Source organism: Hirundo rustica, chromosome 14 (assembly GCF_015227805.2).
Source record: "Hirundo rustica isolate bHirRus1 chromosome 14, bHirRus1.pri.v3, whole genome shotgun sequence".
NCBI lineage: Eukaryota > Metazoa > Chordata > Aves > Passeriformes > Hirundinidae > Hirundo > Hirundo rustica.
Window position 1 is genome coordinate 1652076 of NC_053463.1, and position 24753 is coordinate 1676828.

Sequence of the window (24753 nt, forward strand, 5' to 3'; positions counted from 1 at the left end):
ACATCCCTCATCCCGGGGGGAGCTGCCCTGCCAGCTGCAGGAAGGGAGAAGCAGGGAACCAGCCTGTTCTGGATGAGGCACCAGGAAGGCACCCAGCACCTGCCAGGAGAGCAGGGATGGGAGCAGCGGTGCCTGGATCTGCCAGCAGCATGCCCACACCCGGCAGGGAGAGGAATCTGGTGGCCTCCGAGGAGCCAGAGCCACCAGTGAGGTACCTGACCAGGAAAATGAAGCACTTCCCAGGGGCTGCTTGGGGAAAAAGAACCCAATCCTTTTTGGAATTGCTGCACACACAGAGACGCAGGGCCCTGGCAGCACGAGCCTTGGTTTTGCCAGGCCCCAGGAGCAGCCAGGTCCCAGCAGGTCTGCCCGCTGTCACCGGGGCAGAGATGAGCCTGGACTCACCGAACTGCGGTGGGAATGGCGCAGAGCACAGCCCACAGCACAACATCCCCTTCCCCTGAGCTGGGACAGCACCTGTGGGACGTCCCCGGGACGCGCCGGGGCTCTCCCTGCGCGCAGACCCTCCCTCGCTGCCTCCAATCCCCAATTCAATCCCCATCCCATGCCCTGGGAGCCGGCAGGGAGATCTCCCAGCCCCCTCACTCCCCTCTCCCTCTGCTCTCGGGGGGCTGGCTTGGAGTGAGGCACAGCCGAGGGCTGCCATTAAACAAACACTATAATTAGAAACCAGGTTCCCTAAATGAAGTGAAAAATGTAACGTTAGCCTCTGTTTGTTCGCTGGATGCTGTGCTCTTGTTCCATGACCCAGAGGGGTCGTGCCCTGTGGTTTCTGAGAAGCCTTAATAAGGTAATGTTTAGGAGGTTACTATCTTTACAGCTCTTGTCTTATTACAACTCCATAAGAAAAACATTTGGGGCAAAGCAGGATTCTTTGGCGCGGGTTTGTTTTTGTTACTCCTTCACTAAGATGCTGCCCAGCCATCCTTCCTCACCGCAGATTCAGTTTCAGTATCTCCACGAAAGTGACATCTTCTCCCACCTCCCGGTGACCTCCAGCCTCTCCGGCTGGGTGTGAGGGCAGGGCTCGAGTGGCAGTGACAGCTCTGTCCCAGGCAGGTGGGGTGATGCCACAGGGCAGCGATGGGAAGGGAGCCCCTGGGCTGCTCCCACCTTCCCAAGAGCCTGGGACGCGGTGAGAGAAGCCGTTCTCCTAGGAGCCCTGTTAACATGCAAACACACCAAATTTAGAAGGTTTTCATCTGCTGCCCCACATCAGAGGGGGCTGCTGGAGGGCAGGAGGCCATTTCTCAGCCCGTATTTTATTACAGCCCCGGCCTCCCTCACCCCCTCGCCGGGGCAGGACAGTGATTAATGGGTGAGCTGGGCTGGAGCAGCTCTGAAGGTGACCTTCAGGACCGGCCAGTGCTGCCCAGTAAATCCCTTCCCTCCCTGGACTGCAGCACACAGGAGCAGGGCAGGAGATTTTCTGCTCTGGCTTCAAACCACCAGTTCCCACCTGGCGAGGATTCCCGGCAGTTTGGGGGTCCCTGCACGGGATCCTCGCCCAGGGACACGAAGAGAAGTTTGGTTTGATCACAACCCTCCAGGACAGATGTCAGCACTGCTGCCGAGCTTTCCACTCACCTCCGCCCTTCGCCTTGCCCTGGGAATGGGAACTTGGACTCCAGCCCACGAGAAAAAGCCACCAAAGCCCTACAAACGAGCGGCTTTCTCCTCACAGACCCAGAGGGCACTGCTGCCCCGGCAGCACGTCCCTGGGAGCACCCTCCAGCCCCCTGGCCTTGCAGGGGAGGTGGGGATGGCTCCGTGTGTCCCACACCGGGCTGAAGGACCGGCCCTTCCCACGGCCAGGGGCTGGGGCGCAGAGGGCACCCTGGCAGGGCTGTCTCACCTTCACAATCCAGCACAAAATGAAGCCGTCCCTCCAGAGCACTCAGGGCTTGGTGTCCAGCCGCCTTAGGCCTCAGGGGGAAGCAAAACTGAGTTGTTTGGAAAGCCAGCGTGGCTCACCCGTGCTCTGTGCTGGCGGGCAGGGGGGCACAGCCAGGACAGGCTGAGGGCAGAGCTGGGAAAAGGGCAAAACCAGGGGGCACAGAGAGAGCAGGGCCAGGCAGGATGTGGGGACCCATGGCCACGTAGTGCCTCAGTGGTCCCTGCAGCCTCCCAGCCTGGAGGAGACTGCGGTTCTGTCCCCTTCTGTCCTGTGGGGACCTGAGACTGCCCCGCACAGAGCTCCCAGAGGGGCTCGCTGGGACCAGGCTCTGTCCGTGCCCTGCACTCACAGCGGCCCCTCCATCCCTCCCCAGGGCCCCCATCGGGGACCAGACACGGGGCACCGGGGCAGGGATGGAAGGAAGCGGCTGTTTCCAGCCCGGGGAGCGGCCGAACAGGCTTTTTCCATCAGGTGCTCTGTCTCCAGCAGCAGGAGGCGAAAGAAAACAAAAGGCACGAGACGAGAGGGACGGGAGGAACCTGCGCGTCTGGATCGTGTAAGCAGCGACGTGCTGTAAACGCCGGGCGGGTGATGGATGCGCCGGAGGGGCCGAGCAGGATGTGCCGGACGCACATCTTCCCCAGCCCCGCCCGCCCGGCGCTGCCGGTAGCCGCTGGCCCGATGCCTCCGGTCCTCACGGAGCCTCCTGTCCCGGTGCTGCTGTCCCCTCCCCGGAGCCTCCTGTCCCGGTGCTGCTGTCCCCTCCCGAGCCTCCTGTCCCGGTGCTGCTGTCCCCTCCCCGGAGCCTCCTGTCCCGGTGCTGCTGTCCCCTCCCGAGCCTCCTGTCCCGGTGCTGCTGTCCCCTCCCGAGCCTCCTGTCCCGGTGCTGCTGTCCCCTCCCGAGCCTCCTGTCCCGGGTGCTGCTGTCCCCTCCTGAGCCTCCTGTCCCGGGTGATGCTGTCCCCTCCCGAGCCTCCTGTCCCGGGTGATGCTGTCCCCTCCCCGGAGCCTCCTGTCCCGGTGCCGCTGTCCCCGCAGCCCCAGAGGAGAGCCCGGCTCAGCTCTGCCTCCCGACGCCCAAATCTGGCTGTTACGGGATCCCAAGGGCGTGATTTACAGCCAGCCCCGAGCATCGCCCAGCTCCCCGCCCGGGGAGGCAGAAGGGCCGTCGGGAGAGCTGGATTAGGGCTGGATAAATAATGTGCAGTGATGCAGAGTTCGGGCCAGAGAGACCTCGGGCTCTGCCAGCGTGGTCGCCCCCTCCTCCCTGGCACTACGGCAAGGCAAAACCCCCTTGTCCTGCCAGGATGAGGGCTTTGGGACAACGAGGGCACAGAAGAGGACGGGTTCTTGTCCCACAACAGCTGCTGTGGGGAGAGCACCCGTCCCGCTCGATGCCAGCAGCAAATTCCTGCCTTCCCTGTCCAGCCGTGCCGTGTCTCTGTGTTTATGCAACGGCAGGAGCCGGCAGAACGAAGCGCTTTTTGTTTTTCCCTTTTTTGAGAACGGGGAGCTTTAATTCCCACCAAACAATGTTCTTTTTCCAGCAAGCTTAAAATAAGCCTTTTTGGCTCGGGCGTCTCTGGAGCCGTTGTGCAAATAAGGATGTGAGCTCCGTGCCGTGGCTGGGCCGGCACTACCTGCCAGGGGGGTTTTGGGGGGACACGGGAGGCCTGACCCTCCTCCCACCGCGGCGCAGGGCTGGCTCTGGCCAGGACAGCTCGCCGGAGCTTTCCTTTGATGAGTGGAAAATGTTGCTCACACAGAGATAGGGATGAGGCCGTGCTGGAGCCTCCTGCCAGAGCCGCCTGTCTGGCTGGGTGTGTGCTCAGGTGCGCTGGGGCCTCCCAAACCCCATGAGGAGCCGGATTCTGGAGCCGCCTGGTGCCCGGAGAAGCTGCCGTACCCTGCAGAGTTGCACCGACAGTGCCCAGTGCCCGCTGCAGACGGAGGGGACTGCAGCTCCCACCCCTACAGGGACATCCCTGCTTGTGGGAAACTCCACAAAGCGTTTTTCTGCCAGTTCTGTGGAACTGTGGCCTGGTTTTCCCCCATCCCCTCACCTGCAGGACCCACGGTGTGCTGTTCTGTGCCACACGATCCTGCCCAGCACGTCCCTGCTGCCAGACACGGGCATGGCGTGACACGGGTGCCTCACATCTCCTGGGCTGGGGTGGGCTCCCTGAGGGTTTGCTGGCAAACAAGTGCCTGGGTTTACTCAGGGCAGGTGGAGCTCATCTTCACAGCCTCTCCTGCCCCGTTTGGATCCCTGGTCCCCATCTCCAGGCCCTGCTCTCCACCCAGATTTCCCACGGCAGTGTGGCAAAGCGGTGACAGCAGCCGAGACGAGCACGTACAAAAGCCGAGCGCCTCTCCTGTTTCCAGTGCTCCAACGCCGGCACACCGTGCTCCCTCGGGGGTGTCCCTGCAGCCAGGATGGGCACACGGAGCCCTCCTGTCCCAGCCTGGAGGCAGAGCTGGCCGTGTCCCAGCCTCCCCATCCCAGCGCCTTCCCTCGGGCGAGGCCGATGGGGAAAAGCCTCCCGCGCCCGCCTCCCCCGGCTTATCAAATTTGGCCATGTCTGAAAAGGCCCCGGTTTCCTTTTCACCAAAAAAGATCAAAACTGGGTAATTGGCTGCCGGCACAGATGCCTCTGCGCCTCTCTCATGTGTAAACAGCATTGCCGAGCGCTGACACAACGCAGGCGGCCGCGGCACACGCAGGCGCCCCGGGGCTGCCACCGGCCCTTCTGGGGGTGCCAGAACAGCGCTGGAAGCCGCTGGGTGCAGGCAGGGGTTGGCTCAGCACCCCAAAAAACGCTGGTGGCCAAAGGCCGGGTGCTGCCGTGCACCTGAAGCACGGGCAGGTGTTTGCGGGGTTCCTGCGGCGGGTCCTGAGGTGACAAACGGGACACGCTGTGCTCAGCCAAGGGGACGGCAAAGCCTCCGAGACGCTGTGCTGGGGATGGCAGCGTGCCCTGGGGCGGGTGGCAGCGGCCGGGCTGCTCCCTGCCGCATCCCAGGGCTGGCAGGAGCAGCGGGACAGCGCGAGTTGGCCGTGCAGAGACCTTTACCCTGTTTGTGGGGTTTTCTAGAGGGCCCGGTTCATGGGCTGGGAAAAGGACCTGGAAATTTCCCTCCGCCCTACAAAGCTCAAGGGCCTTCAAATCCCCAGGGATGCCGCAGTGAGGAGGGTGGAGCAGGGAAACAACATCCAGCGCTGCCAGGAAAGGAGCAGGGCAGAGGCTGCTGCCCGGGAGCGTGGGGAGCAGCGCCGGGCATCCTCCGGGGCTGGGGCCGGACGGGAGGAGGGGCGGAGGGATGTACGGAGGGATGGAGAGGAGGAGGGATGCAGGGAGAGATAGAGGGGAGGAGGGATGCAGGGAGGGGCGGGGGGATGCACGCAGGCATGGAGAGGAGGAGGGATACAGACGGGAAGGACGCAGGGCTGGGAGCGGTTGGGTGGCGGACAGCACCATCGCGTGGCACTTGACCGCAGGGACAGCGACAGCCCGCAGCAGGGGGGTAACGCCAGCCGCTGTGCCCCGGACGGGGAATTACAGCCAGCACCCCCCCGTGCCTCAGTTTCCCCCGCCGCAGCACCCTGCAGCGCGGTGCCTGGCCCCGGAAAGCCAGGGCAGCACCCACCCACACCCAGCAGACCCACGGCCGGCTGTGGGCACAGCTGCTGTGTCCCCATGGCAGGAGCTGGAGGACAGCAGAAGGGGAAGGGTTTGGGGACAGACAGGCCAGGGGTGCAGGGAGTGATGGGTGCCACCATCTCACTGCTGGGCAGAAGGGTTTGGGGGCTCCTGGGGACAGCAGAGCTGGTGGTGGTGGCACACAGATGACAGCGGGCCCTCAGCCCCAGGCTTCCTGCTCACCTCGCAGGACACAGCCACCCCTGCTCCTCCTGCGAGCCCCTGCTCCTCCAGCCGTGTCCCTGCGGCCCTGGCAGGGCTGTGACCATGCTGGTGACCCCGAGAGAGCCCAAACCCCTCCCCAGAGCATGTTATTGCCACGAGAGCCCCTCGGGGCCGCCTGGTCCACGGGGGACCCGCCACTGACCACAGCCTCCGCTGCCAGCGGAGCCAGCGCCCGGGGCGGCGACGGGCGGCCGAGTCCCAGACCACGCTGGCCCCCTGCCCTGTCTGCTCCGAGGCTCCCTGGCACCTTGGGGACCGGACACACCTCTGGCAGGGCACAGCCGGGGGCTGGGGCTTTCCTTTTTTAGCTGCCCGGCTTGCAGGGACCGGTCACAGCGCAGGACACCCCTCGGCGGCCATGGAGCGAGCTCCAAACCTGGTAAGGTTCCTTCCCCGGCAGCTCGGGGCTTGCTCCTCGTTCTGCTTCTCTAACAGAATTATTTGCATGCTTGTTTACCTGGGGTTGTTTGCTTTGGAGGTGCCTGCCGTGGCGTGCCAGGGCGAGGATGCAGCAGCCTGGGAGAGCAAAGCCACGCCAGTCCGGCCGGACAGCCCGGCACCGGCCGGGGAGAATGGCGCTGGCCGAGCCCTCCCTGCCCCAGGGCACTGCACACCCACGGGCAGGGGCTGGGGCTGCCTGGGCCACTGCAGGGACACGGCTAACAGGGAGCAGGACTACAGAAAGCAACTTTGTTCCCTGCTGGGCAGCCTGCCGGGCGGTGGGACAGGGCTGCTGGGCCCGGCGAGGCCGGAGGGAGAAGGGAAGGAAAAAAAGCATCTTTTCTCTCTCACTGTGCTCAGAGCACAGAGGGAGGGTTGGGATAAAGATCCCATTCTTGTCTGCCTCATCTCTGTAAGGATCCTTTTAAACCAGAGGCTGCCCAGGTACAGCCTGTGGGTCTCTCCCGACACGCAGCTGCCTCAGGGTGGGCAGGGAGGGGACTGGGCACAGCTCAAGCAGGGGCACTTTGGGCAACACATATTGCCAGCTGCAAGCAGGCTGAGGGGCAGCCACACACACCAGCTCATCGTGGCCTGCACATCTGCCCTCAGGTGTTTCTCACCTGCAGGCCAGCACCGCCTCCGGGCATTGAATGTGCCACCTCAAAGTCAAGGTGGTCCTGCCATCACCTGGTGACCCCTGGCAGGAGGGAGAGCTCCCCTTCCATTCCAGTCCTGCAGCCCAAGCAGCCACTCACCATCCTCCCTCCTTCTTCCTCAGCTTCTCCTCTGCATCTTCACCTTCGCCATGGTGCTGGTTCCCGAAGCCAAGGACCAGAGCAAGGCAGCCAAGGGCAGGAGAAAGGGCCTGGCACGGCCAGCAACAGCCCCCCCTGCCCTGGCCTGGGCCCCGGACGAGCCCTACACCAGCATGGCAGAGTACGAGCACAGCATCCAGGACATGGTGCGCCAGCTGAGGAACGGCTCCGAGCCGGGGGACACCAAGTGCCAGGTGAACCTGAGGCTCTGGAGGTCCAACCGCAGGAGCCTGTCCCCCTGGGCCTACAGGTGAGCCCGGGGCAGGGACCTGGGGGACAGGCCAGGTGGCTCTGTGCCAGCACAGGGGCTGTGGCAGGATGCGATGCAGACCCCATTTCACCCTGGCCACGCACTGCCCCCATCACCACCTCACCGGCTTTGTCCCGCTTCCCTTCTCCTGCAGGATAAACCACGACGCCACACGGATCCCAGCAGACATCCCCGAGGCCCGGTGCCTCTGCACGGGCTGCATCAACCCCTTCACCATGCAGGAGGACCGCACCATGGCCAGCATTCCCATCTACAGCCGCCTGCCCGTGCGCCGCCTGCTCTGCCCGGGCCCGGCCGAGGCGGGGCACAGGCCCTCAGGCAAGAAGAAATGCCACAAGAAGTACCAGATGGTGATGGAGACCATCGCTGTGGGCTGCACCTGCATCTTCTGAGGCTGCAACGCCAGCGCCCCGCAGCTCCCCGTGGGCATCTAAGCAGCTTGCTCTTGCTTCCCGAGCTTGCCCGGCCCTTTGGGAGAGGCCACCTGGCTGGGCATCAGGGTGAGGGGAGATCCCTGTGCAGGGAGATCCCTCAAAATTCCCCTGCCAGCTCCAGCAGCCCTCTGGGGACACCCAGTGCAGAGGAGCCCCCGTGAGTCACCCAGCCCCAGACACCGCCTGCAGGGAGGGGCTCAGCTGTGGGATGGGGGAGACAGGGAGGGAGCTGCCCACGGTGCCTCTGGCTGGGCAGGATTGAGATCAGGATTGGGATCAGAATCGGGATCGGGATCAGGATCAGGATCGGGATCAGGCCTCCTCCTTTCCCAAAGTCCCCACTTCCCTTTGTTGGCTCCATTGCTGCAACAGCTCCAGCAACACCCAGCCCTTCTGTCCTTCCCGGTCCTGCCCAGTCTTTCCCAGCCCTCCCACAATCTCCTCTGTGCCAGGCTGGGCAGTCCAAGGAGCGGGGCGAGCTGCTGGTGGTTTGGGCAGCTTCTGAGGTCTCAATAAATCGCATTGCTGGCCCTGGTCTGAGCTGCCTCTGCCCTGCCCAGCTTCTCCCACTGAGGCTCCTCTGCCCCCCAGACACAAGCCTGGACGCCCCCAGAAACACCGAGCACCTGGCAGGACGTGTGACAGCCCCGGCTGCGTCCCTGGGGCACAGGAGCAGGGTGAGGCTCCAGGCACAGGAGAGGCCGTGGGATCTGAGAGTTTTCCAAGGGCACAGCCGGGAAGGCAGGAGAGCCTGGTGGGAGCTGGAAGCTCGGGAGGGATCCATCTGCTGCCAGTGCCGGCCAGCGTCACCCCTGAAAGCCCCCCAAGATCCCTCCCAAACTCAGCCACCCTTTTTCAGGAGAAGGCACAGGCTCCTTTCCGGTAGAGCCTGGGGTGAGGGAACAGGGAAACTGAGGCACACGGCACAGACACAGCAACACTGGGGAGGAACTGTATTCCTGAAGGCCTTCAAGTCACCGGGACACAGCGAGTCCCTTGTCCCCCAGCCCCCACCGGCCTCCCCACGGCAATAAATACTCCCCAGGCCACCACACACCACAGCCCCTGGCCCACCACCCCTCGCGGCTGTCACAGCTCCGTCTTCACCTTGTGCATCAAGTCCTTCTGGTCGATCTTCTCCAGCTCCTGGTGCCAGCGGTTGTAGGCCAGCAGGGCCACGTTCTTGGCTGCCACTGCCACCATCTCCATGGAGCTGGCCACCCACTCCGCGCCGCTGAGGTAGAAGAGGTTCTCGTGGAGCACGATGGGCGGCAGGGCCTTGGCGGCGTCGTAGCGGGGGTACGTCTGCCACTCCGTCACCTGCACCGAGTAGTAGGACCTGAAGAGGGTCTTCAGCTGGTGCTTGTCCAGCGGCTGCCGGGACAGGACGCGCCACACCGCGGCCTCCTGGGGCTGCTTGCGCCGGAACGCCGCCGAGATGTTGACGGGGCAGATGTTGTCCATGGCGTGGAAGAAGAGGTCGGGCGTGTCGGTGGTGAGGATGCTGGTGAAAGGGAACAGCTTGGGGTCGGGGAAGCCGAAGTAGGAGGAGTTGAGGTAGCCGTGCACCACGGAGGTGACGGAGGGCTGGAAGGCTCCGGGGAAGTCGGCGACGGGCGGGTCGAAGTTCTCGAAGGTGAAGTTGCTCCTGCTGGGATGCAGCGGAGTCGTCACCACCACCATGTCGTAGAAAGCCGAGCCCTGGCCTTCAGGGCTCTCGTAGTGGACCTGGTACAGGGCTCTCCCCTCTGGAAAGAGACAGGGGACAGTCAGGAGCAGCCCTGAGGCCCAGCTGGTGCTGCCCTGACCCTCTGTTTTCCAACCTGACCTCCGTCCCCTGGTTCTCCAGCACACACCAGGGCTGTGCCACAGCACCTGATGGTTATGGGTGAGCTGCTGATGCCTTAAGAGTGGCAGGAAGGCTTCATTAAGACTCTGGGAAACTGTTTCCAGAGAAGCCCAGCCTAGTGGGGGTAAAGAGGACTGAGGGAACACAGCCCACACCCCAGGCCCCAGATATTCTTCTGCTGTGGAAAGGGGAGCAAGCCTGCAACAAGGATGGTGCCACAGGAGAACCTGATGGACCTCAGGAGGAAGGGCAACCTCAGGGCTGAGGCTGGTGCTGCAGGGTCCCCACTGGATCGAAGGGAGAAGGACAGACCCCCAGGCCCTCTCCCAAGTGCCTCACCAGGACCAGGATGCCCTCCAGCCACAGCATTCCCACGCTGCCACCACCAACCTCCCAGAGCCACACGGGTGCCCAGGCTCACCCGAGCTGTGCAGGGAGATGCCTGTCACCCTGGCTGAGATGACATTGGCCTTGGTCAGCTTCAGCAGGCCTGAACACACCAGCTTATTCCCTCCTTCCACCGCCCAGGTGCTGCCCTGGGCTCCCGCCAGCGACATGGCCCCTGCAGGGAGGAAGACGAGGGTGGCTCCACAGCCTGGCCGCAGAGGAGGGGACGCCGAGGAGCGTCACACAGCAGAGAGGAGATGGCTTCACCTGCGAAGGCGGGCACCAGCACGGACTGGCCGTAGCTGGAGCGCAGCACGGCGGCGATGACGTCGTCCACGAAGCGCTGGGTGACACCCACCTCCAGCAGGGACTCGGCCACCGAGCGCTGGGTCATGTTCACGAAGGCCTCACCGCCCAGCGAGCGCAGCAGCTCCTCCAGGCTGGAGAAGGCGTAGCCGTGCGCCTGGTACTTGTAGATCCTGGAGGGGACGGGAGCGGGGGGCACTCGGTGATGCCCCGGTGCCGGGGGAACCCCCCCAGCCCCGCGGGCTCTCCTACCTCATGAACTTCTCCATCACCTCCTCCACCCACATCTGCAGGCGCAGGAAGCTGATGCCGTAGTGCCACCAGAGCCGGAAGAGGTTGAGCAGGTACCAGTCGGTCTCCTCCAGGACGAAGTGCTCCCCGCTGAAGATGGCGCTTTTCCCGGCCACCTCGCGCCGGTGCTTGAGGCCTGCGGGAGCAGAGGGACGGCGAGGCTGGCTGGCTCCTGGGAAAGGCCAGCACTGGACACGTCCCAGCACGGATACGGGCAGAGATGCTCTTGGAGGAGCATCAGGAATGAGAGACCCCAAGGCACGAGCTCCCAGCCACGTCATGTCGGGGCATCTCATGGAGCTGCTGCTGCCTACTGGGACAGACTGGTGGGAGTTTGTGAACAAACCCCAACACCGATTCCAGCACATGACGGTGAGCACCCCGTCCCTTTGTCTCCAGAGCACAACAGGGCAGGGGCGCACGGACAGCAAGGGGACCACCACGTGCCTGTGGTGCCAAGGGGGACTGAGAGAAACCCTCCCCACTCCCCCAAGCTCAGAGCCCGGCGGTGTCCCAGCCCCACAGCTCGGCGAGGGTAGCCCATGCAAGCGCTGGGCCGCCCGGTCTCACCCAGGATCTTGACGAAGTCCTGCATGTGGAGGCTGAGGGCGTGGATGGAGGCCCCCCGGCTCTCATACTGCTGCTTGTTGACGGTGACGGTGGCCAGGCGCCCGCCCACGCCCGCCGCCTCGTACACGTCCAGCTGCACCTGCGGCCCGAAGTGCTGCTGCAGGAAGTATGCGGCTGCCGAGCCCCCCAGCCCGGCGCCCACCACGGCTGCAGGAGAGAGCGGCCAGAGGCCGGGTCAGCGGCGCCCCGGGTGTTCCGCCGCTCCCCCGGCCGCGGTGGGGAAGCGCCAGCGGAGATGCGCGGGGATGGGGATGCGGGTGCTGCGGAGCGGGAGATGGGGTGCGCAACGCTCCGTGCCGGCCCCGGCGGGGCAAGGAGGCGGCCCGGTGCCGCCGGTCCCCGCCGCGGGCTCCCCTTCGCCCACGCCATCCCGCGCCGCGCCGTTCCCCGCGTACCGATGGAGCGCGGCGCGGCGCGGGCGGCGGGCGCGGCCGGGAGCGCGGCCAGGAGCGCGGCCAGGGCCGGCAGCAGCGGCAGCGGCAGCGCGGAGGGCGGCGGGGCCATGGCGCGGAGAGCGGCGCCGGCAGCGCCCGCCCCTCCCGCAGGCTCGGCCTCCGCAGCCGCCCCGCCCCGAGCCCCGCACGGGCGGAGGAGGCGGCACCGGCCCCGGGCAGCCGGACGCGCTGCCAACCCGCCCCTGCCAGCGCCCCGTCCCGCCGCCCTCCGCTCCGGGCACGTTTGTGCGAGCACGTTTTGCGTGCGCTGCGGGTGATGCTCACAGAGCTCGGTGCCCGGCTGAGCGGAGCAGGCTGGGTCCTGCCTGCATCATGCAGCGGCAAAGGGCGTTTCAAGCTTTCGGCTCGGAGTTTTGTGCCCTGGGCAAAGCGACGCTCCTGACGGCGAGCGGTTTGTGCCAAGGGCATCCCGCTGCTGCATCGGATTACAAAGGCTGAGCAAAAACTCTCCAGCAGGCTGGGCATGTAATGGCAGACCCAGAGCCTGCTCCTTACCAAGGGACAGAATTTTGTTTGAGAACCCATCACTTTGTCTCCGGGAAACACGACACAAGCACTGGCCCCTTCCTTTCCCCGGCCAGGAGCCACCTCAGACTTCCTGCACAACCCCGAACCTCAAGTGTGAAGGTCTGGGATGGGCACAGACAAAAATTACCCCCGCTCAGCTCCCCCTCACAACGGGCAGGAGCCCACCAGGATGGGGAGAGGACGATCCCAAGCAGTTCAAAACGCAGCACACAAATATCTTTGTAGCACGTCTCGGGTTTTTAGCAAGCTCTTACTTAACCAGCCTGATTTCCCCAGCGCTGTGTGCGACAAGAAATCTGCTGTGCACACAGCAGGGCTCCCAGGCAGGTCAGCACTGCTCCCAATCCCCGCCCTGCTTGCAGGAATTTTGGAATATCACGCCATAAGCAAAAACGCTCTGCCCCAAGCTCCGAGGCTTTTCTGCACGTGGTGTGGTTTGAGAGCTCCAAGCTCTCGCTGTTGCAGCAGAGAAAAACCAGCAGGGCCAGAAATTGCCTGTTGCAGCAGCAGGATTTCCTGGGCTGGGCTGGTTACACCGAACAATGCCCGTGCGTTTTAGCAGGATGAGGAAAAGCCCCTATAATGGGCCATCACCGCTGGCAGATCTCCAGCACGGGAATATTGATCTCACCCCCACAAAGGCTATCTGTAAATGGTCTTCTGGAAATGCCTTTGATTGCAGGGAGAAGTGCCCGGGGGCACCCAGAGCTCTGGGAGGACAAGGCCCACCCACAGGGCACCGAGTGTGACAGCAAAGGCAGGAACGGAGGCCCAGCTGTTTCTGCAGAGAATGAAATCTGTTACAAACACACCCTTACAGAGAAAACCTCGTGTTTTCCCCCACAGACCCCTGAACTCACAGCCTGCCTTGTGGGGGTAGCACAGTGTGAATGTACCCTGGAAATTAACCCACCCTTGACTGCACTGCAGCACAGCACACACTGGGGCAAACAAACACACAGAGCCGAGCAAAGATAAACCCAGATATCCAGATTTCAGCTGTTGGCAGAGCTCTGCTGGACCAACCATCACCAGAGGCTGGTAGAAAACAATTTTGTCCACGGTCATCCAGGAATAGACACAGCAGGAGGTGTGGAAATACCAAGGGCTGACACACCTGGGCAGGTTATCACTGACACAAACCCTGTGTGTGTGCATTTCTGGGAGCAGAAGTCCTTTTAGCCTCCTAAAGCACCGTTATAAAATGTTCAGCCAAATGCTGCTGTGGCCCTTTCACAGACAACGGGATCAGGAACAGCAAGAAACCTTCCAGTGTGCAGTCCCAGCTGGCTGGAGTTGGAATGAGCAGCAGTTTGGGGCAAGAGAAAAGGCGAGAGAAGTCACTGCAATTCTTCTGTTTTATTAGCAAATGGACAGTACCTGGACATCTAAAGGAAATCAACCCTTTCCAACATCAACTCAAATGTCGTTGTCAATTCCTTGCACAGCTCCCACACACCTATGTCTTTCATACAGCCAGAACCTTTGGGTAAACAAAGAGCACAGAAACACACGAAAAATACAATATATACACGGTTTTCCCCCTGCCCAAATGGCCTTAAGATTTTTGGAGATTAGCAACACTTTGTTCGCTTGACTTTGCAAGTGTTATCAAAACACCTCGAGTTTTAAAATAAAAAAAAATACTACAATATTCACAATAGAAAACTTAAATACTTTTTTTTTTCTTTTTTTTTTTAATTAAGGGACTGCTAAGAGCTATTGAGTGATCACAGCTCTTCCAACAGAAGCTCTGCTTCTGAAGCACTGGGAAGTTAAGGTTCACAAAGCAACATCCATTCCATTCTGCACTGCTCCTGGTCAGAGTTCAGACCTTGCCACGCTCATGACAGCGCCACTGGAGACTTGTCCAGGTGTGGAAATGAATGAAAGGTACATGACACTTCCTCTGCTCTGCTATTCCTGCCCTGTTAATGTATTTCTGTGCTTTATTCAACCATCACTGGATAAAGTGACTGCAGAGGAGCAGCTCATGGGTCGGTCCTGTCCCTGCAGGAGTTACAGAAACAGGGCAGAAAAGGCAGCAGGAACCAAATTCAGTCCACTCTTCCACAATCTCATCCAGGACAATAAAAGCCCCCCATCATTATGCGTGCTTGAAAGGCAAGAGAATCAAATTTTACCGGGGAAATCTGGATTCTGTGATGGAATCCAGGTTTGGTTATTTGATTTTCACTCCACCTTTCAAAGGAAGCAGAAACTGGGACAAACAACAGCCACGGGATTTCTCTCTTTGGTAACACCCGTGAAAGAGTCTCTCAGCACTGGCTCCATTTCACAGGAATCATAAAACGCGACTGGACCCTGTAGAGTTTTGTAGGTTTCACTGAGAGAAGAACTTGCCCCAAATTACACAGGGCCTCTGTGAGGGTGGGAAGGACTGCACAGAACTGGATCCCTCAGACTCCTGCTGCAGTGCCTCAGTGAGAGCAGACCCCAGGCAGAGAAGGTAAATACATCATCTCTCGGTACAGACAGAAGGTCTGGAGTGCATTTTAGGGCATTTTCTTAAGGCAGAAGCGGGTGACTGCTGCCTGAGGAGACAGGCAGAGTCGGCAAACCCAAGTTGGACTGAGTGGCTGTAACGTTTTCTTCACAGTCCAGTGGCTCCACGGGTGAGTTTGAAGAGGATTTGGATCCCAGCACTCCTGGCCACATCCAGCTGCAGCCTCTCTGTGACAGAAAACTGTCACTTGTGTAAAATGCCTGTGCTTCTGCTTGGATCCTTACAATTTAAGTTTCGCTTTCAAAGCTGGTTTCCAGCTCTCCCCTCGTACTGCAAGACTCAGCTGATCCAGCAGGGGCTGAAGAGGCAGCAGAGACCTCACTGCTCCTTCCAGCTGAGGACATGGGCTCCTCACTTTTGAGGAAGAACAGCCAGATTTGTAGTGCCACATTTCACATTTTACCCATTCTTCTCTGGAGAAACAGCGAACCCTGCTGACCTGCTCAGCACAACAATCAACAGCGAGTCCTGCTTATCTCTGAAACTTCCAAAAACATCATCATAACGCAGGACACTGAGCAGGAGGTTTGCCCGTGAGCTAAAGCTGCCAGAATTGCTGTTTCAGGGCTGAAATCTCCAGAACCTCCCTCAGAACCTACTGCAGAGAGGCAGAAAGCCACGCTCCAGGAAGGATCCGCTACAGACTCACACCACAGCTGCCATTAAATAAGGTTGCACAGAGCAGGTTAGAAATGTGCAGATTCCTTAAATTTCCGGGATGCCAACCCACCAACCGCACACAGTGTCCCCAGAGGAAAGACTGTCAATATTAAAGGCTGTGACAACCTTCAAGTCCACCACAAAAGGGTTTTTCAGCTGAAGCTTGCAAAGGAATGGGAGAAGAATAGATTTTCTTCCCAACCAGGGATGGCATCCACTCTAAGTAAAGCAGTGTTGGAAGTGCATTTGTCAGCTTGTGGAACCAATTCCAGACAGTAAAAAGGAAGAATGAACAAACCAGTAAGAAACAACCTGGAAACCAACCATTCCTGGTTTTGTGGCTTATCTGTTCTTCTGTCATTTGACTGCTTGCTGCTCTGCAAGGGGTTAAATTCTGATCCTCCTCAGTGACTGCATCCTTTCAGCTGAGATAAATGAACTCCCAGGCAATAGGGCCAGTGGGAAATACATATGTGCTGTGACAACAACATGTCTCCAACCAGGAGGACAGCTTGAGGTCAGCTTTCACTTCCTCAGCCTTCTGCTTCTCTTGCTTTCTTGTCACTGCTGCTAAAATTGGTTCAAGGGCACTTGAGACTTTGGAGCAGAGAAGATTTTTCTCCTTGAGGCAAAACCCAAAAGGTTTAGTATTTACAAGGATCATTGAAAGTAGGATCAGAACGTGGATTGGTTGTAATCTGAGGATCTCTACCGGAGAGCTGAGAAAATAGAACAGACCAGATTTCCTGCTTAAGGGCTCAGCTCCATTTTGCCAGCAGCTGCAACAAAGAGCACATAGTTTATCACGCTTGAAAGCTGCACAAATACCCACCAGGGAAGAGAAATTACTCTCCTCTAAAACATACATTTGGGCTGGAGATTAAGAGATGTGAGGACAGTTTTCTGGCTCCACCACAAATCACCATTCCCTGTTTTACCTTTGGGAACAAAGAGTCAAGCTGGAATTTTACCTGGAGAAGGAATATTAACATTAGTCCGACCTAACAACTGAATTCTTTTTAAACCCTCATCTCTATTCAGCTCTAGTACAACAGAGATTCCATGAATTCCAGATCGTTTTCGTGACGCAACATAAGAAAAAGCTGCCCCTAAATGTCATTTCAAGTGATCATCTTCACCCCCTCCGAGGGCTCTGGGGACAAGGGAAGACATCAAATCCAGGTGATAATAATACTCATCCCTCGGGACTTTTCCCAGTGCTTTGCACATGAAAAGCCTCACCACATCCCTGTGAGGTAGATCAGTATTATTACAGTCCCTTAAATACAGCTGTGGAAAGTGAGGCAGAGAAGTTCCTTTCCTGGAGGCCACTGCAGGAGTCTCCCACAGAGATGGAACAGAGAGACAAGAACAGAATTTCCCTTTCTCTCCATCATCTCCTCTCTTCCCCATTCAAACCTTCACGGAGAAACAAGCAGAGAAAAGCACAAATTCCTTACAAACAGCAGGACTCCTACTACCACTCCAGGGACTCCCAAGACGCATTATTAAATACCCAAGTACCTCAGAACGAGCGGCGACAGCGCCGCGACCCCGCCGCCATCGCACCGTACAAACCCAGCTCAATAAATAAGCGAAGAGGTGCAGCTGCGACTGCCCCCAGCTCAGGTGGAGCAGCTGAAGCCGCGGTCACTCCTGTGCCTCCACGGCCACGCCGACCAGCGCGTGCCTGATGGTGCGGCCGTGCAGTTTGTAGCCGTCCTGCGTGACCAGCGCCACCGTGCCCGGCTGCACGCCCTCGGCCGGCACGTGGCACACGATCTCGTGGTCGTAGGGGTCGTACCTGCCCCCGAGGGGGTTCATCTTCTGCAGGCCGTGCTTGGCAAAGACGCTCTGCAGCTTGGCCTCGATGAGGGAGAGGCCCTCGTAGATCTTCTTCAGGGTGGGGTTCGGGTCGCTGGGCTCCGCGTGGCCCGCGGCGCTCTCGGCCGTCTTCTCCAGGATGTCTGCTACCTCCACCAGGTCCCTGCAGAAACTCTGGATCCCTGCAGGAAGGAAATGAAGGACAGCTCATACAACATCCGGAGCTCCAGCACCAAGGACAGGCAAAGTTACGGCGGTTTGAAGGCACCTTTAAAGCTGCTCATTGATTTGAAGTTAATTTAGCGAGACCGGGCGGTGACTTCTGATTCCTGGAACGAAAGCTTCAGCGTTAAGAGACTCATCCAAATCTAATCTAAAGACTCCCCAAACCAAGGTATATGCAGGAAATGCACATCCATACCACGAACATATATATATTTGGTATTCCTGACAGAGCAGAGCATTAAAGTCTCACTCCAAACAGATTTCTGCAACTGAGATTTGTCATTTGGGACTCGGCTCCACAGCCCCTGCTCCAGTCCCACTGACATGATTTTGTCACACAAATTCCCGTTCCACAGGGAACAAACACAATGGGGGGAAAGCAAAAACAATGCACTGCTGTTCTAAAGCACAAAATCCCCTATTCATTCATAGCTTAAAACCATTGTGGAAGGACTGAACCAAAATGGTCCTTGGGTTGGTCATGAAAAGCCAGGCAGGTTTTGTCATTGGAAAAACGGGGTTGTATTGGCTGCATTTCCAGCAGTGGGGTTTTTGCACAGTGCAGAAATTCCAGGAAAAGCGGCCTCCCTCAGTCACATAAATGTCATAACTCCCTGACTGGAATGACACGTTAGGGAAACAGAGAAAATGAGGCAATAGTCAGGTGCTGTCTGCAACTGTACGTGTGAACAGGCACAGAACAAAGGGAGAGGAAGGAGATGCAGCAAAGGAGCAGACAGAAGCCCAGCAATTACCACTCATTTCACGGAATCAGAGGCATTTAGGCTGCTCAGGACCTTGAAGATCATCAAGTCAGCACTGCCAAGGCCACCACTAAACCATGTCACGGAGTCTTTTCAACACCTCCAGGCATGGTGTCCCCAACTCTTCCCCGGGCAGCCTGTGCCAATGCTTGGCAACACTCTCAAGTGAAGAAACTTCTCCTAAAATTCAATCTAAACCTCCCCTGGCACAACTCGAGGCTGTTTCCTCTTGACTTACCTCTCATCAATTGGGAAAAGAGACTAACCCCACCTTGCTATGACCTCCTTTCAGATTTTCCTCTTATCTACAGATCTCCAAGCCTCACTCTGCGAGCAATTTCTAATGAAGAACTTTTTTTTTTCCTTCATGCTACATATAAAATCCCAAGAGCTCAAAAAAAACCCCTCAAAATCAATCATCCCCAAGCTCAGCAGCCATTTTATAGCACCATGGGTGGAAGGTAAGAAAATAGAACAGCTCTAATTTCAAGGCTGCTAGAATTAACTAACAATAAACCTCTTGAGATTCATGCATTATACAGAAAAACAGGTTTTCATTGTCAGAGATGCTTCTGGCACGGTGCAATGCCTGAACAGCACTTTCTTCCCCCTCCACTTGCTTCTGCTGCCAAAGCTACAAATCCAGATGGTTTCACTGACACTAAAATCTTTCTTTAAAAGGTTTTAAACATCTAATCTAGATATTGACAGCTACTGTTCCAGGCTGCATCTACCTCCAATGAACTGAAGCAGAGGAGGCTGTTAATCTAGTAAAGGAGATCACAACCTGATGACACAGCTGAGGATAAAACACACCCTGCCAGAGCCAATCCCAAGCGCACAGCAGAGCCTGCATTTTTCAACCAAGTCAGCAGAACTAAACTCAGCTGCACTGGGACTATTAAAAAAAAATTAAAAATAATAGCCACAATTCTGTGGGTAAACCTGATAGGACAGGACACAGCTGGACACTGAGGAAAAATAGTGATTAAGCCCAGATATCAAGAGTCCAGGCCAAACACCACAGCAGGCTTTAAAATAAATGAGGGAGGGCAGGACAGGGGGACAGAAAAGCTGCTGATCAGTGTTTTCTGCCCAGGCAGGCAGGCCAGTGCAGTAAACGCAGCTCTTCTGCTTACCAAAGAGTTTGGCATCTTCCACAAACTTCTGCGTTCTCCTCCGCACGTTCTCGGAATCTGCCAAAGCTTTCCGGTACCGCTCCTGGAACCACAGAGGGGACACATCAAACCAGCAGGGAAAACCCCTTTCCTGACACTGGAAACCCCTCAGAAATGCTTTTAAAAAGAGAAGGTTGTGCTGGGCTCCTGCATTTTCATACACAGCCAAGTCCTTCTACTGATTAACCAAAAACTGCAACTCCCTCAGAAGACCCAAGGGAGGCCAAAACTTTTCTGGGCACTGAATGACTGAATTCAGCTGAACAGCCACTGTCAGGCTGCTGCTGAGATCCTCCTTCCTCCAGCAGGCAGCTCTGTGACAGCTGATTGCTCACTCAGTGCAGGATTCTCGGGGTGATTATCCCCAGAACAGCCCAGTGCTGTGGGATATAATCCCTTCCTCAGTCACGTGTGTTCTTCAATATAGAACCTCATTTCCACCACACACAGACACTTAAAAGGACTTCCCTTCTTGGCTCATCTGGATCCAGTGTGACATAAAGCTACTAAGGAGTGTCCAAAGGAGGGGCATGGGGATGGTGAAAGGCCTGGAGGGGCCACGGAGGAGCAGCTGAGCTGGAGGAGACTGAGGGGAGACTCCTCAGGGTCTGCAGCTCCAATCTCTGCTCCCTGGGACAGGGACAGCACCCAGGGCAGGGCTGGAGCTGTGCCAGGGCAGGTTTGGGTTGGATTTTGGGAAAGGTTCTTCCCCCAGGGGGTGCTGGCACTGCCCAGGCTCCCCAGGGAATGGGCACGGCCCCAGAGCTCCAGGAGAGCTTGGACAGCGCTCCAGGGATGCTCAGGGTGGGATTCTGGGGCTGTGCAGGGCCAGGAGCTGGGCTGGATGATCCTGTGGGAACTCAGGATATTCCACGTTCCTGTACCAGCACATGACATTAACTAACACAAAGCCACTGCCACAAGGCTGTGAAAGAAGTGCCCAGCTCCAGCACAGAGCTTTTCCCGCCAGGATCACTCCGTCAGTGCCCTGCTGCTGGCACTGCTGACAGATGGTGTTTTGGGGAAGGCAGGGTGGAATTTCACCCTCTCACACTCAGGGCACAGCTGCCCTGGAGCTCTGTGCGTGTCACAGCATTTAGGGACAAATCCAGGGCTGGAAACCAGACCAAGCCAAGGGGACTGAAGCAAAGGCAGCCAGCACACTCACAGTTAAATCTCGGACTTGCTCTTCCAATTTGATGGCTTTGTGCTCCAAGGCACAGTCAGGGAGGGGGTGCTTGGGCTCCTCGCTGGGGTCCTCGGGGCCACACTCGTCTCCTGTACTTCTCTGCTGAGCTGCAGTGCTGAAAGCACGGGGGGGGCCTCTGAAATACAAACTAGGGACAAAGAAACAAAGGTGAGTAACTTCAGGGTCAATGAGAACTCAAGACTGGCGTCATTATTAAAAGCAGGCTCTCCTAGAAGAGGCACACAGACACGATTTTAGTTCTTTTCAGAAAACACAGACAATCGGCCAAGAAGCACAAAGAGGTGTTTTTAAATTCCTTTATTTTAGACTAACATGGCACACAGAGGCTTTACACCACTTCTTTGGCATACCTTGAAAAGAGTCAGATTTCCACAGAAACACAGAATAAATGAGGTTGGAAAACGCCTTCAAGACCATCAAGTCCAACCTGTTCCCAATCCCCATCTTGTCGGCAGCCCAGAGCCCTGAGTGCCACATCCAGCCATTCCCTGGACACTTCCACCACCCCCCTGGTGTTTTCCAACATAAATAATTCTGTGATTCCCTGATTGTGCTTCTCTCTCCCTCCCACTACACTTGCTTTTACAAACCAACGTAGACAGGGCTCATTCCTGCCAGCAAGAGCCTCAGCTCCACCTCCCTCTCACACCTTACACCAGAACAAAACAGAATTTACTTCCAAAGCAGCTCCATTCAGGAAACATTTCAGTACACACCTAACGAGGGTGTATTCTCCTTTTTTGGGAATACCTGGGCTCTTCCTGTGAGAAAAGCTTTCAACACTCCCTTTGTGCAATGTTTTATATCCCTTCCATGCAACGTTTTCCATACACTAAGTGCACATCTACCCCGTGAAAGGCAGCACAGCCCAGAAATCCCTGTGCTGGCACCAACTCCACTCCCTGTGTTTCCACAGAACAATTCCACTCCGCACAGAGATGCTAATTTAGACCCCAGCATCGATTCAGCTGAGTTCTCAGTACGAGGCCTGCACCATTAAGCATTCTTCCTCTTTAGCAGGGCTGCACTGCTCGTGTTCAATGTCACAGAAGTGCACAGAGCTTGTCCTGGGGTCTGTCACAGATCCTCAGTGCTGTTCAGCTGTTTTGCCCCCTTTATTCCAGTACTGGAGCTGAGCAGAATTCAATCTCAAGGAGTTAAACCAGCTGAAAAATAACCCTATAAAACAAGAGGACTTTTCTCTCAAATAGGTGAGATGTGGGGCAGGGAGGAGGTGTCCCTGAGGTGGTTCAGACTGGCTCAGCCCTCAAAGCCCAGCTCAAGAGATCTGTATCTGCCCAAAGACCACCCGGTGTTTAGCAGCCCAGATGTTTCCTCATTTAAATCCTTAATGTTGGGTTGCTAAATGTCCCACAGCACTAATGACAAACTTCCTTTCCCCACCTGAGGACAGTTGCATGTGCAATTTTTATTAAGTGGGTACTTAAAACATCATCTGTATGTCAAACCACTCCTTTTCAACAAACTAAGTGCCAAACACAAGCCTAAAGTGCTTTCTCTACTTACGCTTGCTCTAGAGTAGGATGTTCCTCAGACTAATCTTTAAAGAACCATCTGGGTTCCAGGAATGCCAATACAGGAAAAAAAACCCACATTTCATCCCTGGCTGCTGTTTGGGGCACAAGACCCCATCCTGAATGATTCTGAAGATTCCTGTCACATTATTTTTATTCACTGATTAACAGCACTCTATCAAAGTTAGAGAAAGTAGATTAAACTAGAGGGGAGGACAGAGCAGGATCCCTCTACCAAGCTTTCAAAAATCAGTCTGAGGCTTTCTTTGCACCTAAAAATGTCCATGAGAAGCACCAGCTCCCAGCTTTATCCTTTATCGTCTCACATTTAACCTGGAAGAGCTGCGGGGATGGAAACCACAGCCATGCTACAGACGAACCAAAGAACCTGAAACGCAGCTGAGAAATCTCTCTGGGGCCCCCAGAGGTGAAACTCCTGTGTTTTAAAAATAGGCTGTGCAGCTCAGTTAACTCCTCTGCACCCCAGACACCAAGGCTGGTGAGGTATTTCCCTGTGCCAGTGGTTAGTGCAGGGATGGGTGTGTTTTGCGTGGGAGAGGGGCACGGAGGAGCCGGTCCCAGCTGCCTACGTGGAGCAGGGAGCTGCCTGCATGGACTCCTCCCTGCAGCCTCTGAACCCAAAACCCCAAATCCCAGAGCGCTCCCCCGAGCAGGGGACATGCCCTGGCTGTCACATGCTGCCTGGAAAAGTCGTGGCCAAGAAATCACGGCCTGATTCCAAAGCGAATTCTTCAGGTCTGTCATGCGGGGTTGAAAATGCCGCTGAATTTACTCCTTCCTGCAGGATGAAAGGAAACCTCCCCAACAAGTGGCAGGAGCTATTTTCAGGCTGTGCACTGACCAGGCTCCATCTCCTAAAGGCTGGTTTGATCACAGCCACCCTAAAAATAGGCATGGATCCCACGGGAGGAAGCTGACACGTCCTGAAGTGACAGACTCGTGGAAGTCGCGGGGCTTGTGGAAGGGGTTACACAAGTTGGTGTCGCAGAAAGATTTACAAAGAGATGTCACAGCAAGCCAAAGAGATAAGAAAGAGCAGAGAAGTTGATTGCAGCCATATGGCTGAAGCCAATTGTCCTCCAAGATTAATGTTTCAGCGACAGGAGAGGGTTTCTGGTCAGAGGCACAATGGTGTCACCTCTTTCTGGAGCACCCCAGCACTCCAAAGTGACAATCAGCTCTCTCTAAGGGAAGGGTCTTTCCCCAGCCCTCCTGGAACGCTCCCTCCTCCTCCCAAATCAGCATGACAAAACACTCGAGTGCTGAGACACACAGAAACATCTGCACTGGCTGCAGATCTGATGAGCCTGCTCGGGAAGGAAATCTAATTACCCCCAATTCCATCGCGCTGTTTCATCAGGGAGTGACTGCAGAGATAATCCAGGGGAAGGAAGGGATTGTCCCGCTCTACTCTGCACCGGGGCAGCCTCACCTTGAGTCCTGGGGCAGTTCTGGGTGCTAGGATGTAACACCTAAAGCTCTTAGAGAGTGTCCAAAGGAGGGACACGAAGATGCTGAAAGACTCATTGCACCTTTTTCAGGGTGTTTAGTTTTCACCCACGTAAGAGGGAGAATTTCCTGACATGCATGTACATCTAGTCCCGAACACAGCTGCCTCTATTATGTGCCGCAGATTTATTAAATTACGTTTACATAGTCTTTTGGTGGTGTTTCTCATCTAGACCAAAGAAAAAAAGAAAAATTAACAAGCATTTTGGGTTTTCTTTTCCTTCCACCTGCCCACACTTCACTCAAACAACCAAAGCACCTTTATAGATTTCTCTTGTCTGAGCCATATTCCGTGGCGTAAAAAAGCATAAGTGGACACTGCTCCTCCGCCTAAGTATTGACACAATTAAATGGATGCTCTTCCTGCGACCACCCAAAACACACTGATGGCACATGTGCCGCCTCACCACCAAAAACAAAACCCGAGGAGCACATTAAACCCGAAATTAATGAACAAATGCTTCAGCCGGGCGAGACACAGAACCCACGCACGGTGGCAGGAAACCACCTCCCAACGCGACTTACCGAGCGCCGAAACGCTTTGCCTTAAAAACGAGCATTAATTTACACCCCAAAAAGTCACTTTTCGGGGAGAAAGAGCTTGGTTATGGGGGGTTATTTCTGCCGCAGGGCGTTTTGAGGAGGGCAGCACGGCGGCGCGGGGTTTTGGCGGTGAGATGGGGAGCGGCGGGGATGATGGAGAGCGGCGGGGTGCGGGTCGGGGTCTGGCTGTGGGTTCGGGTCGGGCTCTAGATCCGGGCCAGGGTCGTGGTTGAGGTCCGGGTCGGGGTCTGGATCCTCTCCCGTTCCCGTTCCCGCCCCCGGCGCGGCGCCCGCCCGGGCCCGGCCCCGCGGCGCTGCCACGTCTGTCCCCGACACCCCGCGGCTCCGGGCCACCGCTGTCCCCCCTGCCCGGTCCTGCCCGGCCCGCCCGGTGCCAGCCCGCCCCACGTACCTGCCAGAGCCGGCCTTGCCGGCCGCGGGCAGCAGGGCCCCGATGTGCCGCAGGGAGCGGGCGGCCATGGCCCCGCACCGAGCGCCGAGGA

The 24753-nt window shown here is 57.4% G+C and overlaps 3 protein-coding genes across 5 annotated transcripts; 1 reads left to right on the top strand and 2 right to left on the bottom strand.

The window, feature by feature from the left end:
• The first annotated feature begins 6202 nt into the window (after positions 1 to 6202).
• On the top strand, positions 6203 to 7982 carry IL17B (interleukin 17B). Its single transcript, XM_040078272.2, has 3 exons — positions 6203 to 6223; positions 7067 to 7353; positions 7508 to 7982. Exons 1-3 carry the CDS (start codon positions 6203 to 6205, stop codon positions 7764 to 7766), a joined length of 567 nt encoding a protein of 188 aa, XP_039934206.1. The 3' UTR covers positions 7767 to 7982.
• Positions 7983 to 8746: 764 nt separating this feature from the next.
• On the bottom strand, positions 8747 to 11410 carry PCYOX1L (prenylcysteine oxidase 1 like). Its single transcript, XM_040078271.1, has 5 exons — positions 11212 to 11410; positions 10603 to 10777; positions 10312 to 10523; positions 10079 to 10219; positions 8747 to 9556 (listed from the first exon to the last, which is right to left on the bottom strand). The coding sequence occupies exons 1-5, from the start codon at positions 11234 to 11236 to the stop codon at positions 8898 to 8900; spliced, it is 1212 nt and encodes a 403-aa protein (XP_039934205.1). The 5' UTR covers positions 11237 to 11410; the 3' UTR covers positions 8747 to 8897.
• A 2188-nt stretch (positions 11411 to 13598) lies between these two features.
• GRPEL2 (GrpE like 2, mitochondrial) lies at positions 13599 to 24753 on the bottom strand. Of its 3 annotated transcripts, XM_040078402.2 has the most exons (5): positions 24233 to 24496; positions 20601 to 20769; positions 19394 to 19475; positions 17246 to 17447; positions 13599 to 16160 (listed from the first exon to the last, which is right to left on the bottom strand). In XM_040078402.2, exons 1-5 carry the CDS (start codon positions 24265 to 24267, stop codon positions 15863 to 15865), a joined length of 786 nt encoding a protein of 261 aa, XP_039934336.1. In that variant the 5' UTR covers positions 24268 to 24496; the 3' UTR covers positions 13599 to 15862. The 3 variants fall into 3 exon arrangements, with proteins under 3 accessions (XP_039934336.1, XP_039934337.1, XP_039934338.1); XM_040078403.1 differs by lacking the exon at positions 24233 to 24496 and adding an exon at positions 24663 to 24753 and having other exon boundaries at positions 13599 to 17447; XM_040078404.2 differs by having other exon boundaries at positions 13599 to 17447; positions 24233 to 24552.

Excerpts from the sequence above, each read along its gene's own strand:
- IL17B (XM_040078272.2), top strand. The coding sequence starts at position 6,203 with ATGGAGCGAGCTCCAAACCTG. Across the intron at positions 6,224-7,066 it reads TGGAGCGAGCTCCAAACCTG|CTTCTCCTCTGCATCTTCAC; the intron begins GTAAGGTTCCTT and ends CTTCTTCCTCAG. Across the intron at positions 7,354-7,507 it reads CTGTCCCCCTGGGCCTACAG|GATAAACCACGACGCCACAC; the intron begins GTGAGCCCGGGG and ends CTTCTCCTGCAG.
- PCYOX1L (XM_040078271.1), bottom strand. The coding sequence starts at position 11,236 with ATGCAGGACTTCGTCAAGATCCTGG. Across the intron at positions 10,524-10,602 it reads GTGATGGAGAAGTTCATGAG|GATCTACAAGTACCAGGCGC; the intron begins GTAGGAGAGCCC and ends CGTCCCCTCCAG. Across the intron at positions 10,220-10,311 it reads GCTGGTGCCCGCCTTCGCAG|GGGCCATGTCGCTGGCGGGA; the intron begins GTGAAGCCATCT and ends TCCTCCCTGCAG.
- GRPEL2 (XM_040078402.2), bottom strand. The coding sequence starts at position 24,267 with ATGCTCGTTTTTAAGGCAAAGCGTTTCGGCGCTCG. Across the intron at positions 19,476-20,600 it reads AGCAAGTCCGAGATTTAACT|GAGCGGTACCGGAAAGCTTT; the intron begins GTGAGTGTGCTG and ends CTGTGGTTCCAG. Across the intron at positions 17,448-19,393 it reads GGAAGATGCCAAACTCTTTG|GGATCCAGAGTTTCTGCAGG; the intron begins GTAAGCAGAAGA and ends TCCTTCCTGCAG.